The sequence below is a fragment of the Vipera berus genome (genome assembly GCF_964194415.1).
Source record: "Vipera berus genome assembly, chromosome: 1".
Taxonomy (NCBI): domain Eukaryota; kingdom Metazoa; phylum Chordata; class Lepidosauria; order Squamata; family Viperidae; genus Vipera; species Vipera berus.
In genome coordinates, this window is record NC_138202.1 from 77,369,344 (window position 1) to 77,390,378 (window position 21,035).

The 21,035-nt window shown below is 40.7% G+C and overlaps 1 protein-coding gene across 6 annotated transcripts in view; it reads right to left on the reverse strand.

Annotated features, from left to right (window-relative positions):
* Positions 1-2,269: 2,269 nt before the first annotated feature.
* Positions 2,270-21,035, reverse strand: part of LARGE2 (LARGE xylosyl- and glucuronyltransferase 2) — a gene marked incomplete at its 3' end in the record, with an annotated part of 49,463 nt that continues 30,697 nt past the window's right edge. For 2 of the 6 annotated variants that reach the window (XM_081329216.1, XM_081329219.1), the window contains exons 2-15: positions 18,618-18,763; positions 17,798-18,057; positions 16,758-16,840; positions 16,198-16,321; positions 11,129-11,300; positions 9,082-9,186; positions 8,210-8,322; positions 7,731-7,856; positions 7,406-7,552; positions 6,707-6,870; positions 4,799-5,077; positions 4,268-4,414; positions 2,572-2,767; positions 2,270-2,467 (exon numbers count right to left, since the gene is read on the reverse strand). In XM_081329216.1, coding sequence (XP_081185342.1) covers positions 2,270-2,467; positions 2,572-2,767; positions 4,268-4,414; positions 4,799-5,077; positions 6,707-6,870; positions 7,406-7,552; positions 7,731-7,856; positions 8,210-8,322; positions 9,082-9,186; positions 11,129-11,300; positions 16,198-16,321; positions 16,758-16,840; positions 17,798-18,057; positions 18,618-18,705 — 2,202 coding nt within the window. In that variant the 5' untranslated portion in view covers positions 18,706-18,763. Of the gene's footprint in view, positions 2,468-2,571; positions 2,768-4,267; positions 4,415-4,798; positions 5,078-6,706; positions 6,871-7,405; positions 7,553-7,730; positions 7,857-8,209; positions 8,323-9,081; positions 9,187-11,128; positions 11,301-16,197; positions 16,322-16,757; positions 16,841-17,797; positions 18,058-18,617; positions 18,764-21,035 lie in introns of those variants that run through there. The other 4 variants (XM_081329217.1, XM_081329218.1, XM_081329221.1 and 1 more) reach the window with 3 other exon arrangements.

The window sequence follows — 21,035 nt, forward strand, 5'->3', positions numbered from 1 at the left end:
TGAATAGCATGACAGAACACTGGATAACTGGTATGTATGGCAATGTTGCAGGACGAAACTCTTAAAAAAAACAAAAACCATTGCCTCCTCTCCAGTTTGTGAAAGACCATATGGATAAATTCAAAGGCTATTGAAAGAATGTATGGGCGGATGAGATCAAAACAGAAACCGTTTTGGCTTGAATGAAAAGCGTTTGGCAAAAGGCAAATGCTGCATTTCAGAGTAAGGATTTTAACCCATTTCTGAAACGCAACGCTGGTACCATGATTTGGGCCTGCTTTATTGCCTCTAGACCAGGATGATTTGCCATCATTGACTGAACTATAAATTCTGAACTATGTCACCCAATTCTACAGAAAAATGTCAGGGTATCTGTCCATGAACTGAAGCTCAAGAGAATGTGAATTATGCAGAGAGATGATAACTCAAGACATAACAAGTGTACAACCAACAATATGATTAAAGCAGAAGAAATGGTTTGGAAGGGTCAAGAAAGTCCTGATGTCAATCATAAAAATGTGGAAGGATCTGAAATAGGTAACTCATTCAAGGAACCTGCCAACAACCCTAAATTAAACCTATTCCATAAGGAGGAATGGGATGAACTTCCACCAGCACAGTGTGTAGCACAGATCAATAGTTGTTGAAAACATTTAGTTGCAGTTATTGCTACCCAGGTTTGGATGGTGGACATGATAGTTACTGAAAGCAAAGATTCGTACTCATTTAAATATGTGGCTTTGGATCGCTTTCCTCAATAAATCAATGAATCTGCATTATATTTTGACTCATTCAATTGGTTCTCTTTATCTTGTTAGGACTTGGGTGGAGAACAGATAACATTTTAGGTCATATTTACACAGAACTATTGAAAATTCAGAAGAGTTCACAATTTTTAAGCATCACTGTAGACGGGCCTTTACACTATATATTCTCAGCAAAATATGTAGTGTGAATTTCTTTTCATTTAATCTTTTCCCCCCACATGACATCTGGTTCTTGTTTTAGAATATGGTTCAGCACAAAAAGCTCTTCAATCAATATGGCCATAACTAAAACATAACTAAGAAACACAGAATAATTTTGTCTTGCAAATGCTAAGAAATGTTCAGAGACAGGTAGGAAAAGAAAAAGATCAACATCAACATTAAATAAATTGTCTTGCTTCAAATCTGATTTTCAGGGAATTACCAAAACAAGGAGAAAGGGGATGAGGCTAGAAATAAGATCAAACCAGAGGTTTATCTGAGGCAGGGGTCTTCAAACTTGGCCCTTTTATGACTTGTGGACTTCAACTCCCAGAATTCCTCAGCCAGCATACGCTGCTGAGGAATTCTGGGAGTGTCCACAAGTCATAAAAGGGCCAAGTTTGAAGACCGCTGATCTGAGGGGTCCTTAGTGCTCTCTGAGCTTGACTGTTTTCTTGCAGATGTTTCATTATCCAAACTAGGTAACATCATCAGAGGTTTATCTAGTTTCCACATTCAGTTTCCATAGTGGCCAACTGGTATGTATAAAAAAGAAAAAAAACAGGAAAAACAAAGAGCAGAACAGCACCCTCCTAACTTGTGTTACCCAGCAACAGGTTTTAGAAGTAGATTGCTTCTGAAGGTCACTTGACACTCCAAATCAATTATAATACTCAGAAGTCTGGTGGACTCCCTTCAACCAAAGACTAAATAATCATCTGTCTGTTTAATTGGACTCCTGCACTGAACAAGATAGCCCCTTTCAGCTTTATGATTGGAGCCATTAGGACCTCTTCTCTTACAAAATACATTGAGAACAAAGGCTAGAGAACAATGGGCAAAGAGGAGACACTGTACAAAACAGTAATGGCAGCCCTCGCTATTTGATAGACAGAAAAAGGAGAAATGCTACAATTATCAACAAAAATGTTCCTTTCCATTGTTGAATGTAGGTGAACACAAGCACTATGTTAAAACAGTGCCCATGAGAAAGGGAGAGCATTTAAGCCACCCATTTTCCCCTCTCTTTTTCTCTGACTTCTTCTTAATCTGGGAACAATCTGTAAAAAAGAGGCAGATGCATAGAAATGTAATTTGCCTAGTTAATCTGAGAATAGAATTTGCCACAAAATATAGCCCTGAACTACAGCCATGGCTAAAATTCCGTTCACAATCTAGGCATGGCCGTACCATTAGGTCACCATAGCTAGAAGGACTGGGCTTCTGATGTGAGTCTGTCCAAGAAGTCTGAGCCTCATCCATTTGCAGGTCACACGGTCCTTTGGTGTTCTGGTTGCCATTCATAAACTTCTCTCCGCAGTGAGGTATTTTAGTGCTGCTGCACCATACTTGCGGGACAGGTCCTGATGGAATTCTTCCCTCAAGATCTGGAGGCAGTTCCGATAGCTAGCACTCTGGCGGAATTTGGAGATGTCAAAACTAGGAGCGTGAGGCATATGGATCATGAAGGCGTTGGGCAGGACAAGCAACTCATACTCCTGTGAAAAGGCAGGAAGTGGCTGACCGGAAGCCATTCCCTTCAGCCCTGGTCTTCCTCAACAAAAAGGACCAACAGTGGGCCGTTCAAAAACCACATACTCACCTGAGCATCAAGCTCCATGATGTGAGACACTTTGTTCCACCCAAAGCCTACAAACCGCTGGTCATAGAGGGGACAATCACGCCTTACTACAACGTAAGGCTCAAACTGTGGTTGCCATTCCACTTGATACGGCACTGTGGCTGTCCGCCATTTGGCATAATCTGTTGGAGCATGGCCCTGGGGCCACACGTGATACCTGTACACAAAAATATACATCATTGGGGAAACACCAAATGAAAATACTTCAATCTGCATCTGGTTCCTATAGTGAAAACTTAAGAGACTGAAAAACAAGCTCTGATTAACCAGACTTCCTTATTACTTCGATCAAAAGTCACACTTCTTAGATTGTCATAAAACATTTATGTTCATTTCAAATAATAGGAAATACTTGTAGCTTGGGTTTTAGATTTTGGTAGTGGTTTGCTCTCCAAGCTTATTTCAATTTAGTTTCTGAATGTTTCGTTACCAGACTAGGTAAACATCACCAGCAGGATTTTCTTGTCCTATTCCTCTTTAGCTTATATATGTCTTGTGTGCCAGTGTGGTCAATTAGTCATGTGACTGGTTGTTCATTTGGAGCTTCATTTAAATTCTGAGCAACTGATTGGTTCTCTTGTTGATTGGTCGTTCAAATGGTCTGGTTTATTACGTATGCATGTGCTGGATCTAAATCAATATGCTTGTTAATTGTTTCTTAATTCCCAGTTCCACCTTCTACCCCCAAACCAAACAAATTGGCATTGTGCTGCTGAAGCTCAGACATTTCCCACTGAATTTCAGCAGGAGAATTCTGATTTCTTCTGGGTTTCACAACAATTTGAGTAAAGATGGAAACGTTTTCCAAGCAAACCTCAGATGATAAGGGGACTTGGAGCAAAGATTCTAGAATGAATTGGATTGTGTGGGAGAAGCAGCCTTTCTTATAGCCACAGATATTACAAACAAAACCAGCCATTTTTGTTGTGCCCAGACAGAAATGGGAGTAATATTGGGGTGGGGGGTGGGGGGAGAGAAATGGGAGACCCAAACAAATTAACATACTCTAAAGTACCAATGGAAACCAAGCTATAAGCTGATTTATTTCACTATAAAGAAAGAAAGGCAATGGAAGCAAAGCAGTAAGAGATTTGGTGTCGGGGGTGGGGGGAAGGGGTAGAAATTGGGAAGAGAAAATAGTGCAAAATAAAGAAAAGAAATGGTGTAAATGCTCTGAGAAATGCAAAGCAGGAAACAGTCATGAGAAATGAAAATATATATATATCTGAAAGGAAATGATGCCAGAAAATGAGAGAGTTGAACATAAGTGGAACTGGGAGAAGAGGAAATATAACCAGTATTGAATTGATCTATCAGTTTCAAATAACCAGATAAATCTTGTCCCAAAGATGCTTTTTAACGAGGCAACTATACTTTCTTGTTTTCCTCTGAAGACATTTCGCTTCCCATCTGAAGAAGCTTCTTGGATGAGAAGCGAAACGTCTTCAAAGAAAAGCAAAGAAAGTCCAGTTGCCTCATGTAAAAGCATCTTTGGAACCATGACCTGGATGATTGAGAATTTTCCATAGACGTTCAGCTAAATCTTGGTGCATAAGTTACAGGAGAGAATTGTGAAGCTGGTTCTGCCCTTTAGTTGCTAAAGATGGTCCAGCAACCTTTGGTTCTTGAAAATGGACCCTTTCTGATCAGCACTTACCTGAAAGTATAGAGGGAGCCCATGTCCAGCATGGTGAGCAGCTCCGCTTTGGATTTGGGAAAGTTGAGGCGGTAATGCAGAGTCTCAAACGCAGGCACTATGAGTGCTACCTTCTTTGGGGGCAGCTCCAGCTGCATGATGGAGGACCTGGAGACAAACGCCAGCAGAACATTTCGAGATTTCAACACTTTGGGGGTATTAGGAGATTTCAACACTTTGGGGGTATTAGGACTGACATATTTCTTAGCCTAAGGTATACATTAGAATAAAAATGATATACGTTTATGGACTCCTTCTGGGTCAGTATGGCCAACAGAGACAACTGCAACATCAGTGGAAAGAGGAAATGAAGAAGGCGACAGTTTCCTCACAACGAAGAAACTTGACACCATCTAAAAGGGGAAAACTAGGACCTATGTGGAGGGACAGTGAAGAAAAGACTGGGCACTTCACAAATTCTTAGATCTTTGGGAGACTCAGTTGAAAACTATATAGCTGCCTTGACTCACTTTGGACCTCAAGAAGACATACCTGAGATACTCATAGAGGCCATACATAGGCAGGAAATCAATGTCCATCAGAAAAACGTGGGAGGTCTGTGCATTTTTCAGGGCTATGTTGCGCAAAAAGTTGACTGGGTAAAACTGCCCTTCCTTGTATACAATGTGATAGGCAACATTCTGACGGTTACTCAGCACCTCTGATGCCTGAGCATAGCGTAGAAACTGCTGGGCCTCCGCATCAGACATATACAAAGCCAGGCTAATGGGGCCTGTCCAATGTTTACATATTGCCTCCAGCATCTGCAACCTGCAATCAATAACACAAATTGAGAGCATCACATATTATCATTAATCAACAAAAAGCTATAGAGCCCAGACATTCCAGACCCCCAAACCCTTCTAAAATACAATTTAAATGCTCATTAGTTTCCAAAAGTAATTTTGGTGATGTTCCTTCAGTCCATTTTTAAAGTTTTGTTCTCTGCCATTTCTACGGTTTTGCCAATACCACACCAGCTCGTCTACATTTAAGCATAAAAATGACAGATACCTTAGAAATAGGTATTTCAGGAATGCTCATATTACCACAAGAACGAGGACTTGCGTTCAGACAATGAGATTTTCTGTGATATTCCAAAAAAGTGGAATCAACACTATATTCTAAGACCAAATACTATTATAAATTGTCCTTGTTTTAATATTAATATTTGATCTTTGATTTTAACAAGTGCACAAATTTATACAATCTGTCTGAAGAGAACTGATTTTGTGCGGCCTCCCTTTCAGAGTTAAAACATGCTCTTTAAACATGTTCTCCATCCAATTTGCACCACTAAACTCATGCAGACCTTTTGTTAATTCGATCTAATCATTTCCTTCCATAATTGACTCTGTCTAGAAAACAGATTACTTTACAATTTGGGGTCAAGTTAAGAAGGCAAAGCTACAATCTCAGCATTTCCTAACAAAACAGTTTAAGGATGCCTCAGTTCAAGAAGAGCACATCTAATACAAAGAAAGGGAGTAAAAAGAAGCATCAAATAGCTGAAGCAAAAATATGATAAGGTGCAGCCCCTCTACTCAGTTCAGGATTCAGGAATGGGGGAAATTAATGCCTCTCCTAACCACTGAGATCCTACCATGCTTTCCTAATACCAAACTGGTTGACCTTGGGAACCAATGTGGCACTCCTTAACTAGGCATGTGGGGCAGGGGAAATATGCAGACTGAACAGCTGACCTATGGCTGGTTGAAGAATAGTTACCCCTAAACTCTTATACTGTAGATGATCTAAAAATCTGGTGTCCTCTGACAATGGGTCATGCAAAAGTAAAAAAGGGACCTTGTAAATATTGCAGGCAAAATCATTTAGCATCTTGCCTTCCCATATGATGGAAATACAAAATGGCCGAAGTAGGCCTCCCAGATGATCTGTCAACTGAGCGCAGGCGAGATCTATCTTTTTATCAAGACTTTCACTTTATGCACTATAGCTGTAATCTGATGGTACTTGAGGTATGATATTCTATCAAAGAAGGAAGGAAACAATAAGGTCTAGATATTTCAATTTAAGGTTTACATATCTTTCCCTCCAAGGTTTTTTTAAAAAAAATAATAATAATACTGGATTCCAACTCTTGCTAGATCCCCTCTGGTTTTCCTCTTTACCAAATACTGGTTGCATGTCACATTAACTGAATGATTCTCAGTAAGCATGAGTGCTTATAAAGTAGTGTTATTAAAAAAATATTTGAAAAGCTGAATACTATTATGTTTTTGCATATACTAAGATTACAGTAAATTTTCTCACTTTTAAGCCCAAATTGCCATATGAAAGCACCACAATCTGATGGAATTCCAGTTCTACAGCAATGAAAGGAACACCTGAAAGAGCCATGCTGCCAGACCCTTTTGTCCCCCCCCCCCTTGCCAGTACCTGTCCATGGACAGCTGAGCTATGAGAGTTACATCTATTTCATCAGCCGACCCTGAAAAAGCATATTGCAGGAAGAAGAGATGGACACGGTGCTGAATAAGGCTTTGCCTCCGAAAATCATAGCAAGGATCGTCTTCATCCAGCTGTTCCAGAGCTTCCTGGAGCTAAAATTTACATAGGAGTGTATTTGAGACACAGAAGGAGATTTCAAAATAAAACAGTTGGTCAAGAATGACAGGTAGCCACTGTGCATCCTAAATATGCTACTGATTGTGGTACAGGTGAACAATCGAACTTCAAACGGCCCTCTCGTACTGCCCAGGTAATTCAGAAGGTCCTGCTCATTTTTCCTCATTAATAAGCCAATAGCTTGGCAGCAGTGATCAAGACAATGTGTTTGTCGGGGGAGGTGGGGGAGTTAATCTAGATCAGGGGTAGGCAACCTTGACTCTTTTATGACTCGTGGACTTCAACTCCCAGAATTCCTGAGCCAGCCTCAGGAATTCTGGGAGTTGAAGTCCCCGAGTCATAAAAGAGCCAAGGTTGCCTACCCCGATCTAGATTAACACAAGCCCTGTGCGATAGTTTTCTCCCAATAACCCCAATGGTTTCACATATGCAGATTAAATTAGTTAAATGAATTACAAGTCTCTCAATTTCAGTCGTAAGAAGGAGGAAGAAGACCAGAAAACCTCTCACCTGGCCACTGGGCAAGCTGGCACAGCCAAACAGCTCTCTGCGCAGCAAGTTGCCATCATACTCTAAGAAGGTCAAATAAAGGTTGCGAAAGAATTCCACATGCTTATTTTTGACTCGCAACTTCTTGGGAGAGTTCCAGTGAATCACCTGAGGACAGAAAGCCAAAGTAACCAATGCTAACGCCTTCAGCAATAGGCAGGCCTTCCCAGCATTCCTTTTACCTAAACTACAGAAGGCTGAAAGTTTCAACAAGGCAGAAATCCAAGATTTTCCCAATGTTACCAAAGGAGATCAGCAAAGACTCAGCCAGGGAGGCACTGCTCACCTTAAGATCAGACACCTCCGTGTAGCACTGCTCTGAACGGGTATGGTCAGAGAGTTGCACATTCCAGAAGCAAGGGAGCCGGTACACAAGAGTTGGTTTTTGTTTAATCACCGCGTTAAAGATGTCCTAGAAGAGAGATTGCAGTTGGCACACTGGGCACTCTGGAAGAGGAGAAAGCTCCAGGATAAAAGCAAGTGTGGAGTCGCATCAGAAGGAAACAAATCAGAGTTTGTCAAATGGCAACATCTAATCTCTCTCTGCCTGCGTCAAAATAAAAGGCACACTGTGGGCCTAGACCAGGGGTAGGCAACCTTGGCTCTTTTATGACTCATGGACTTCAACTCCCAGAATTCCTGGGGCAGCCATGCTGGCTCAGGAATTCTGGGAGTTGAGGTCCACAAGTCATAAAAGAGCCAAAGTTGCCTACCCGTGGCCTAAACTGAAAAGGCAGGAAAGCACAAAAAAACAAGAAGACTCGCCTGATCTGCTAGTGAGGTGGAGAGCATGTTCATGAGCTCCTGCTCGGCTGTCACCCGCCATAACTGCTCCCAACCAAGGTGGCGCAAACGCTCCAGCAGCAACAAGATCACCCCTATGGAAGAGAAGACAAAAAACTCAGGCCTGAAAGATGTCCTTCATAATATGAAAGGGCTTCTTGAGATGGCTCAGTCTTTCTGGCTTCCCAGATTTATCCAGATCACAATGTCATATCATTCATCTGCTTACCAAAATAGCTCTATGCCACGGACACCATACCCACTTACTAAGGTAACATTATCAGGGACCGCATAAGACCCAGCTGACTGTCCTAGCAGTGGGAGAATTTGTAGGCAGAACTACTGGCTAAAATAATGATTCTCCTCTTTCTCTTACCTCTTAATCCCCGTTTATCATGCATCTGCAATAGTCTTTCCCAATGCACATGGAGAAGACAACTGAAAGGATAAACTATAGGTAGTTCCTCATTTAATGTCTGATGGTTTACCCATCGTTCACAGTTATGATGAAAAAGTAACTTTACAACCAGTCCTCACATTTATGACCTCCACAGATGCGTAAAGCAAAGGAAAGCTGAAGCAAGATTGCTTCATTTAAAAACCGAATTGCCAGTCCAACTGTAGCTCTTAAATGAGGACTATCTAAACAAGTAATACAAAGTTCACTTTTGGGGTGTCTATACATCTGTCCCAAAGAATTGGCTTGCATTTCTTTATGAAATTTAATGGTACAAAACAAATTAAGCCTTGCCAGCTCACCTAGATCATCACTGGTTAGTTGTAGCCTGAAAATAAAAATAGTTGATATGGTAATTGTCCCAGCTGAATAGTCATATATGTGTTGTTGAGTGTACCTGTATTGAAGCCACGATCCAATGCTGGCCATGGTTTATGGTTCTTCCAGAGATTCCCCAGGTACCAATCACTTTGGTTTTCCACTAGTCCAATCACTTGTTTATCTTGATTAAAGATGACACCAATCAGATCCATTGCTAGGTGCAGACTTTCCCCATTCTCAAGATAAGATCCCAGCTCACTACACTAGACCCCAGTAATTGATTCTCCCATTCCTATTTTCTAACACACTGAAAAACAGCACAACTGGGTGGATTAGAAAACAAATCCATATTATATCACATTCCCATGAACCTGCTCAAACCACTAGGCCATAGAAGTAGTCCTCACTTTTTGATTCTTCATTCAGCAACTGTTCAAAATTACAACAGCACTTAAAAAAGTGAGTTATGACTTGAACCCCAAGGATAACAGCTGTTACATACCCTTGCAGCTAAGTCATCAAAATCTGGGTGCTTGGCAGATCATACTTACAAGCACAGGGGCACTTAAACTCCCCCCACCCCCGATCCATGTCCTTTTGTCTGGCCTTCCCTGTGGCACTCCTCAGCAGCTGGGCAGGGCTGAGGCTGAGGCTGAAGCTAGAGGCCTGAGGCCTTCAGCTGTCTCAGTCACCTACCACCATCCCCAGGCTTATACTTAGCTTCACTGCTGCTACTGAGAAATACCACCTCCAGCCTCATACCAGGCCAGCCACCCACAGCCCAAAATCCAGCCGCCCCCACTGCCCTGCATTTCACAGGCCCTGCCACACCCAGCTGCCCTAGCCATCTTCCTCCTGTTGCTGCTGCAACTCTATGGGAGATGGCTGTTGGTTGCACCAGGCCTTCTTCCCAAGGCCACCTGCATGGTTTTCCATGTTATGCGTCCCCTCCTTGTGATGCTTCAGAAAGCCTTCGGTAAGTTTGTGAGGTCTTCTGAAGCACTGCAAGAATGGGGGGTGATCTGCTGTTTTCCAAAAAGCCCACCTGTACTCACAAGACCCGGGGAAGATGGCCTCATGTGACCAGCAGCTGGCTTGCAAAATGCCAGGGTGGGCACACCTCAGCAGCAGAAGAAGCACGATGATGGCAGCTGGGGTGGTGGAGTGCAGGGTAACAAGGCTCTTGGAGTGTAGGGCAGTGAGGGTGAGTGGCCTGGGGCGCGCTGTGCCATGTTGCTGAGCAGCAAGTTTGCACCATGCTGTTGACCCTGGGGCATGTTGATTTCACACGGCACTATTACTCAAGAGCTCCTTGCAGCCCCAGAATTACAGCACACTAATAAGCTCTTGAGCCACAGTATATTCTTTCCCCAGCTTCCCTAAATCCTCACACGCCTTGCATCCTCTTTCCCTGGCCACCCTGAGCTCGTCTCGCACTGCAATCATACGCAGCGTGCACTGGTCCTCCCAGGGCCTCCCTATTGTGGCATCCCCATGCTCCTGACCTGGGATCTCTCCCCTTCTCATTCAATGGCCCATGTGCCTGGAATTATGATGGTAACCAGGAGCGCTGGGACTCCATTGCTAAAACAGTGTGGCTGTGTGATATTGAACATATTGAACCTCACTTAGGAAGGAAATTCTGGTCCCAATTGTGGTTGTAAGTCGAGGACTACTTGTAGATTTTAAACGACTCACCAGAGCAGATAGCCAGATGATATAAACCAGATTGGCTAGTTGGGAATCCTGAACAGAGCATCCATCCATCCATCCATCCATCCATCCATCTATCTATCTATCTATCTATCTATCTATCTATCTATCTATCTATCTATCTATCTATCTATCATCTATCCATCTATCTATCTATCTATCCATCTATCTATCCATCCATCCATCCATCCATCCATCCATCCATCCATCCATCCATCCATCCATCTATCTATCTATCTATCTATCTATCTATCTATCTATCTATTATCTATCTATCTATCTATCTATCTATCTATCTATCTATCTATCTATCCAGCATATTGATATATGCTATAGTTCATCATCATCATGGAGGGCCACACCTTCCATTCTGAGAAGAACTGAAAAAAATCCTCCCACCCCTGACTTACCTGAGAACTTCCCAAAGACAGCCCAGAGCTCAGCAATGTCAGTAGCAAATGTGATGTCAGTATCAAGGACGATGACCTTGGAAAGGTCAGAAGGCAAAGCTTTAGTGAGTGTCAGCTTCATCAATCCATAGATTCCCGAGTAATGTTTGTTGGGGATCCAGGAAATGTCTGGCTGTAGCAAGAAAAGAGAAAGGCACTGAGGAATAAAATGGCAAGATCACATGCTTAAGCTAGGGGCAAGGTCAACCTCTAATCATACGGCTCATAAGTAATGAAATTCTATTTAACACAGGAATGCAACTCTCTGCGATCCAGAGCCACAAATGAGAGTTGTAGAGATGCTTGCAAAGAATGCAGGCTAATGTCATGTGTATGCAGGCCTCATTAGTCTCTTGTGGAACAGCAGCAACCCATTAAGACAAATTACATATGACTAAGCCATTGCACCCTGCATTCAAGTGGCAGCTTCTACAAGGAAACAATTTAAAGCAGTGCCTGTGCTAAGGGATAGTCATCAGAAAACAACCTATGCTTCTTCACACGCACAAAAAACATATAGAAGAGCTACACGTTTTGCAATGCTAATCCTGTTAGCATTTCTGAAGGGCCTCGGGGTCAGAATGGGGAACCTATAGCATTCCAAATATTGCTAAATTACAATTTCCAAAAGCTACAGCCAGCATAGCTATGGTGAAAAATATTAGGAATTTTAGCAACATTTGGAGGACCACAGATATTTTCCCTGGTGGCAAAGTTTAAAAATGTGCATTGATTCAGGTCTTGTCTATCATTTGAGTACATCAAAGGACAAGAGATCTGTATTAATACCTTCCACTAATAGCCACCAATTCCTGGGACTTCCGGTTTTGCATGGTAGCAACCAGTCGCGGGCTTGCAGATTCTCCACACGCCTGCAGCTAATTTCGCCCTGCCTAGGGACCCTAAATGGGTCTAAGTCACCCCGGAGAGGCAGTGAAGAAAGAAGGGTGCTCCAGTGATTCTGGAACGGCAGTGGCCATTCCGTTCGACTTGGGGAAAGCCTTCAAACCCAACAGGAGAAAGGCTGGCCGTATTGCATCGACCAGCCCAAGCTACTTGCAACTGAAGTCCCAAAACACTAACCAGCACAACTTTGAACAGCGTGCTTGAAACTGGGTGAGGAATTCGATCTTCTCTTTTCTATTCTACATTTAATTTCCTGGAAAAGATCCCCAAGAAGCAAACTACCTCCAAAAGGGAAGGAGGGGGATTTCTGCCCCACCCTTATACTAACGGAAGTGGCGAATTAATCTTTTTATGGAGGATCAAACTATATGGAAGTGAAATAAATATAAAACCTGAAATTTAAGACTTAAATCTGGATAAATCTAAAATTGTTTGAATGGTTAAGACTCTCATTTTAAAGATAATTGTTCATTTTGGAAATTGAAAAACAAATAGTTGCTGACAACCAGTGGTGGATGAAGACTATGACAGCTATGACTTTAATATAAGACTTGGCAAAGGGAAAAATTGTATGTTAAAACTTTTCAATAAAAAAAAAAAGACTTGGCAAAACCTGGGAAAAGCGAATCTGTGTTTGTGACCTTCAAAGTTTTAACAACAAAGAACAGCTGTGACAAGAAAAGAGAATAATCTGGGCTGTAGACAAAGAGAGAATTACAACTTTCAGAAAAAAATTCTATTTTGAACTATTTGGATTACAAATATCTATTTAATTGTGACTCTAAAGCTATTTGCAAAGAAAAGAAAGGAAGAGAAAAACTGAAATTCTTGGCCATCATGGATCAGAGACATGTTGAAAGAATATATCAAGAAAACATAAATACTTCATAGGAGGAGATATATAGTATACTGCAACTAATTCAAACAACAATTATTTTAAGCCACAAAGAAATCCAAAATAACTTTGGAAATATAAATCAATCTCTAAGTTAACTCTACAACAACAAAATTCCCAGAAAACAACAACAGAGAAGGAGCAGATAAAACAGATAAATGGATATAGAATTGAGAATAGAGACTTAAAGATGGAACTTAACAAAACAAGGAAACATGATTTAATTCTAGTGGAAAAAAATTCACAAGAATTGGAAAAAACAACTTATCCCTTAAGACTATAAAATAAATCTGAGGACAAGGAAACAGATTGGATAAAATGGACTTGTAGAGATGTCAGGAACATCGGAGAGAAAGGAAATGATAAGAGAAGCTGAGAGAAAGAAAAATAAAAAGATTCTCAACAAACATGGAAAGGCAGAAGCCCCGTCCGTACAAAGACACTTCACCTGATTTACTTTTTATATCTACAGCAACATTTATGAACATATAGAAAACCTTTTTGATTCAGCAAAATACATTGGTTAAGAAAGATACTGGGCAAAGGAAAAACACTAAAGTGGAAACCAAGAAAAGAGATGATGGGACTTACCAGAGAGAATACTTAAATAAGAAACATTTGTTTGAATATGGTTAAAGAAATAGAAACTTTTTGGAATATATATGTCATTCTAAGAGGGATGAATTCCCTAAATAATGTAGCATGCTTTTTTCCCTTTTTTGTTCTTTTTCTTGATATGAGTAATATAAAAAAGTTGAAATGACTTAGATAAAGGAAATGTTTTAGATGCTTAAATGTGATTGAATTTAAGAAAATTATAATGGATAAAAATGTTTTGAATAGGAGTTAGATGACTAGATGTATTAAATGGAATGTTTAAAGATTAAACATTTTTAATTATGGTTAAAAAGAAGAAATTTAGGAAATAAATATATATTAGCTTAGGAGGGATATATATTTTAAGTAGCATGTTATTTTTTATGTTTCTTTACTCTTGCTCTCTTTTCTCTTTTTTCATTGTTTTATCTGTTCCTTAAGAAATGTAAAAGTGTGAGATGGTTCATATGGAAAAATAAGAGTTAAATTTTTAACGTAATTATTTTTTGAGAAAATCTTAACCAGTAAGAATACCTAGAATTTGGTGGGAGAAACAAACTAAAATAAGGACTGTAACAGGATCTATGATAAGGCAACCAGAATGATTGGATAGAAAAGAAATATTATATTGATGTGATTATTTTTAGGAATATTGGAAAAAAATTATGTATTTAATTGTTATCTATCAAAACAATAAGAATTGTATTAACTCCATGTTTGCAAAAAAGGATATTTTGGGAAAAAGAGGAAATCAACTAAAACCATTATGTGGATTATGGATTATAGAAATCAATTGTTAATGATTGTTTTACAAATGTAACCCAGACAACACACTGTTCACCAATTATTAAGTGATTTATGGTTTTTTTAAAAAAATATCAATAAAATATATTACAAAAAATAAATAAATAAAAGCTACCAATTCCTGTTACGCAACTGTTTTCCCAACTATCAAGACAAAACTATGCTAAAAAGAATCTGCTTTAGCATCTTCCTGAGTCGGTCATGCAATTATCTTTTGTCAGTTGTTGGTAAACGGTAAAGGAGGCAGAGGATGCCGCTTTGGTTTTTTATTTTACAGTGGAGAAGATCCTACAGGCAGTCCTCAACTTACGACCAGAATTGAACCCAAAATTTCTGTTGCTAAGGGAGACAGTTGTTGAGTGAGTTTTGCCCCAAGCTGTGACCGTTCTTGCCACGGTTGTTAAGTGAATCGCTGAAGTTGTTAAATTACTAACACGGTTGTAAAGTGAATCTGGTTTTCCCCATTGACTTTGCTTGTCGAAATGTTGCAAAAGGGGATCACGAGACTCTTGGACACTGCAACCTTCGTAAATATATGAGTCAGCTGCCAAGTGTCTGAGTTTTGATCATGTGACCATGGGTATGCTGCAACGGTTGTTAAGTGTGAAAAAGTCATAAGTCGCTTTTTTCACTGCCTTTTTAACTTTGAATGGTCACTAAATAAACTACTGTAAGTTACTGTAATACCATCAATAAAGCAGCCCCTTTGGTAGTGCCAGAATAAAATTATCCATGTCCCTAAATCCCTTAACTTTAGCGTAGCCCCTAGCTCCTTGTGAATCCGTGTTTCTAGTTCTGTTTGATTATGAAGAACAACACGTATACGGCAGGGGCTAAGAAATTAAAGCAGAACATTTAGGGTCACCTATGGGTATCAAATATCACGTCATGCCTCTGGGCAACTTCATAGCTCTCCTGAATTGAACTCTTTCAAGCCAGCATTTTAATTTTCTGCCCTTGTTTTAGTTTGCCAAGGAGATTAATCTTCTTAGAAGTTCTGAACTGCGGAATGGTATTCTATGTATATGAATTATTTCAACTTTATATCCTGAATGGCTGACTGCTGCAGCCTTGACATTTATTCGTTATATACCCATTCTTGAAGACAATTCATTATCATTTGGATCCAAGATCCAACTCTCTTGCAATAATGGGAATGATTTTCGCTGCAACAATGTAACTTTTCTGCACTGACAAAGAAACAACCTTCCCCCTGCAACTGATGAATGCCAGCTTATCCAGACTTCCAACCACGCCCTTTGGTCAGAGGTTGTCCAATGTGACACTGGCTAGAAATGTTAAGAGGCTTGTGCATTCAGGGTCCAGGCAGAGAAAGAGCCAAATTTGACAGGGCTCCAGCATAATTAGCAAAATTCCAGCCCCGTGGGGATTATGGCATGCACACCTACGGCTGGATCGCTCTCTGGGTGGGGCAAGGAGATTTAAGAGCACAATCTTGGTTTGGGCACCAAAGCATGCACGCCCCTGTTTAGATTGCTGTTTGGACAAATCTGCAGGGAGAAGGGCTACAGTGCATTCCCACAGGGTTTTAGCCATGAAACATAAGATTTACTTTTTGAGGAAGGGGAAAGTGTCTATTCTATGGTCAGATGTCACCTCAATGATACTATTGATTTGGTTAGTGGAGAAACTTAAGTAAGTTCAATCCATCCAAATAGTGACCCAGATTCCCACCCAGCCCTCAAAAAACGACAGAAAGAAGAGCAAATGGGATAAGCATTAAAGAGAGAGAGGGGGGGGGACATTCAAAAGGAGAGGAGATTGGGTGGAGGCAGGGGCAACTCACGTATGGATTTCTTTCTCCTACCTTCAAGTCATCAGCACTGTAAAAGCTAACTTGAACTGAGGGCACCATCCAGGTCTGGAAGACCGTCTGTAGTATCTGTCGGGCCACTGAGTCTGTGATGAGATGGAAGTGGAGAGGATTCTTCCTATCAAAGGGGAATAAAGTTCATGCTCACAAGAAACAGGAGCAAAACATGTAAGAAAACAGTCCTATCCCACTCTCCAAATATTTTTCATCATCACTGAATGATAGCATGATAGTTTACAAACCCGAGACTCACTATAGTCCCATCTACTCTCCTGGGTAAAGCAAGGTAGGGCAGAGTAGACTGCGTAAACAGTTGAAGATTAAATCCAAATTTCCCCTGCTTTTCATCCTTTCTCCTATATCCAGAATTGCAGCTTGGAAACCAAGGTGGAGAACAGCACCACATTTGAATCCCCCCCCCCAAATTCTAAAGACTGAAAGAGCCAAAAACGTCAACAGCTACTGAACGACATAATAACATAGAATGGAATTAAAATGGAATTAAATGGAATTAAAATAAAAAAACAACACTTGCCCCGTCACGCTCAGGTTACCTGTGGAAGAGGATCGATTTCACCAAGGTAACTACATCCCGGCTTGCATTGTATCCAGCACAAACAATGGCAACATGGAGGAGCTGTTCAGACACACAAAAAGCCATCAAGCCATCAAACTTATTTTCCACTTTCTTCTCCTTTACAAATCAAGCCATCAGAAGTTACTGCACCCATCATTCTATAGCAGGCATGTCAAACTCGCAATGCCACGTGACATCGCACGACGTATCGAGACTTTTTCCCATTGCCGGCAATGGGGTGGGCGCGGTTTCGGCATGATGCATTCGGCCCGCGGGCTGGCAGTTTGACACCCCTGTTCTATAGGCTCCTGTGTATTTTCCCCCCCCGTCAATAATAAACCCTTAAAAAACCAAACAGAGTTCAGACACAAATGGAAGCCGGGTGCAAACTAATAAGGGGTTGGATTAGAGACGTCTAAAGTCGCTTCCAACTCTGTTATTCTGTTAATACTTTTTCTTTGCCTGCACTTATTTTGTGGCCCCATGAAGCCTCCTCCAGATCCAACTGTTGAAAACTGGAATCATTTGCGGGGGGGGGGGGGTCACTTTGAATCCAGAAACACATCCCAACACTGGCATTAAAATAGATTTTGTGTATTGTTTTAAAAAAGTTACCCACCCAAAAACAAGGGAGAGATTAACAGGGAGTCCTCACCCTACCCAAGGGCGTGATGTGACCCTCTCCATTTGCCTCTTTGCTTTGAATACCGTGACCCTCGCATTCCTCAAAGTTAACAATTATCCCATGTTACTAGAAGGCTGCCAACTTCTTGCTCTCGTGAATTAGAGCACAAATACTTCTGCAAAGTACATATCACTGTACTTTTAAGCAAAAAGGGGCCAGAAAGGGAACACTAGGAGTATGTTCAATAGTTTAGGGAACAGAATTAATCAAGGAGATTGGACCACAGTATGCCTTTTCTTGTGACTACTAAACCTTCCCTAATTTGGGCAGACTTCTTTGTTCATGAACAAGCAGTCCACAATATGGATTTGATAATGAGTTCTCATCGTTACCTCACACTTCTGAACCATCCTCTGTTTAGGACAACCACTATAGTTGTTCCTTCCTTCCTGCTCTTTGATGAACTGTAATCCCTGCTGGCTGAAGTCCATGCTACCCAGGGTCTCCTCCTGTGCCTGAGAGTGGCTGAGCTGCAGCTTCAACAGTTGGTTTTCCTCTTCCATTTTTCGCACCTGGGATGCCAAGGCTTCACGGTCAAGGTACTGACTTGACTGTTCCCCAAAGCAAGGGGGCAGCATAAGGGAACATCCATCTATAGAAGAAATCCCCAAAAGTGTAAGTAGGAGAATGGGAAGCACTACATCTCCCACCACCGAGCCGCCATGTCGTGCCATGAAACCAGGATAAGAAGGTTAAATGCAAATCACAGCAGGATCAAATAATTTATTTAATTCATATAGATAAGTTAAAATTTGGTATCTTTTAAAATATTCTTTTTTTCCACTGCTTTGTAATTTACTAGTTTACCATTCCCTATAAGCTGTCTCCTTTTGTTATGTTTTAAATACTTCAATGCTTACACAAAAATGGTGATTATTACAAAAGAGGCGGGGGGGGGGAGAGAATATCAAGCTGAATGTTCAAGGAAACCCATAATCCATATCACATGTTAAAAATATAGAAACCTTCTCTAGCCTGACATCTTCCAGTTTTCAGACTTTAAATCCTGTAAGTCCCAGTCAATGCATAAGAAAACGGGGCAGACTTTGTCCAAAGATTTCAAATGCTACTATGTCTATGCTCGCCATAATCCACTCATGCACCTGGGCCCATTTTTAGGAACCACCTTCTCCCATTCCAACTCCAGATTACCCATAAAGAGATAAAGCCATGAGATGAGGAAAACCAGAGTCACTGTGGCAAGCAGCAGCTTCAGCTTCACACGCCAAGGACACAGCATGATGGTGGCAAAGGTCAGGTAGGCAGAGCGAGCCTCACTTGAGCCAGCATTCTCTAGCCTGCAACATAAAGGAACACATGAAGTGTTACCAGCATCCTTCAACCCAAGGAATCCTCCTTAGTTCCAAAATTGATATGAGACCTTGCCAGAGCCCAGGCCACAACAGTTGCTAAGACACCTCCTTCACAAGAACAAGCATTCCATATTTAGTTTTGATGAGCGTGAATGCATCCCAACTCTACTGGCACCCAACACTGCTGCTTAATCTATTCAGTGACCAGATGGCTTGAGTCACTGTCTGTTTCTAACAGCAGTTTCATTAACTCTCCAAATAGACATGTTTGCTTCATGCAGAGACTGGGCTGGTGGTCATCGAGACTGATAATATGGTTTATGATTAATGACAGCAACTTATAATCACTGTTATAGAACACCAGCAAGCATCTCTTGCCTCATCAGTCAAGCAGTAGCTGGAAAAATAGTAAAGCTACTTCCTCTTTAAGTTTCCTGAGTTTGTGGATAAAAGCAAATTAAATTTGCAGGATGCAAGCAAAATCCTATTGAAAGGAAAGTGGACCCTGCACACATCAGAAATTACCCTGAAGAAGTGTTTGGGATCTCATACTGTGGGAGGACAGCACTTCTGCTATTCATTAGATTAGATAGATATTTTCCGGCTTCCGCATCAGAAGTTCGTGCAGCTCTTCAAACAGACACATTTTTCTTCTTGGGCTGGTACGGAAGACTTGAAAAAAGATTCCTTGTCTTATAAAACATCAGAGAGATGCTTTTGAAATATGAACAGCCGTAGAATGCAGCCTCTTTAAGAGCAACTAAGTCACCCATCTTTAAATCTGTTCTTGACATAATACTGTAAGAAGCCTTATCAACGATCAATACCCAATTTGATCTATATGCTGTTAAAAATAACACTCATCAACAGACAGAAACATATTTTATCATTATTCTTTTTATTTATTTGCAATCCTTATAACCGGCAGAGTCCTTGTTGGTCTCTGAGCTTGGTTGTTTTCTTGCAGACATTTCATTACCAAACTAGGTAACATCTTAAGTGCTAGTAGAGAGTGGGGTTTGCTCTCATTTATATACTAGTGGCTTGCTCTGTTAGTGTTGGCGGAACAGGTCTTGGTGATTCCTTGACTGAGCTGTTGTTTACTGTTAGCTTGTTTGTCTGAGTTGGTAACTCCTTGATTGGCATATTATTTGCTTCTTGATTGTTGGTGTTAATCTCTGCTCATCTGAGTGTTGATTGCTGGTGAGGAGGTGTTTTGGTCTTTTCAAGGAAGGAGGGACACATCAGAAACTATCAGACTGTATCATAGATTAAAAACTCCCATATTCAGTGAGTCAGATATGTATTTTCTTCATATTGTTCAAGAAAGATATAAACCAGCTTGTTCTAGATACCAGCTTGTTACCATGGCAGATTGACTAAGTACAAATTTTGTTTTAGAAAGCATATGCCACCAGAAGAATCAATTCCATCATATAATGATGCAGGCAAACCAAAAGAAACAAAAACACAAGAGGGTGCATGCAGGTGAAGATCAATTTTGTTTTATTTCTTTATCACATGTATATGGCTGCCCATATCAAGAAAAGCAACTCTTTGCCCTATAAATTTATAGCAAGGGGAAAGGTAAGCAGGTTTCTTGAACAATCCATATGTTGACTTCAGTTTAAATCGGTCTTAATATAGAACCACTGTGCAATTTTCACTGTGCCAGAATTAGGTTGCATGACCTATAACTAACTCATGAGCTGTATCCTGGCACCAATTCCAACCCTTTGACACACTGGCATTGGCCTAGCATCAGAAGTGGCATTGGCTGTAGGGTAAGCCATACTCTACTGTTGCCAATTTGAAGAAAAAAAAGTACTACTGCTGCTTCCTATGGCTTGGATCTACAGACATTATCCTCATCCTTTAAAACCAGAATTAGTAGCTGCCTCCAGTAAAGTTAAATAGTTACATAAAAGTAAATCTGCACCTTAGTAAAAATAGAATATTGAAGTCACATTTAGGTTCAGATCAAAAGTATTTCCACATTTACATTTTTTAAAATAAAGTATTAAAAATCCAGCCTTGGATAAAAGATTGAACATGCTTTATCATAATCTTTGTGTTAGCTATTTTGTTAATGCTAAAAAAAGGGCTGGGCTTTTGATGAATTTTGGTTATTTCAACAAGCTGGGTTTAAGAATAAGTTACATTTATGCTGTGATTGCATTTTGCCTCTTTATATTCTGCATTTGGTCTGGACAGTTCATACAAAAGTGAGCAGCCCACATGATGGTTAAAGGTCCAG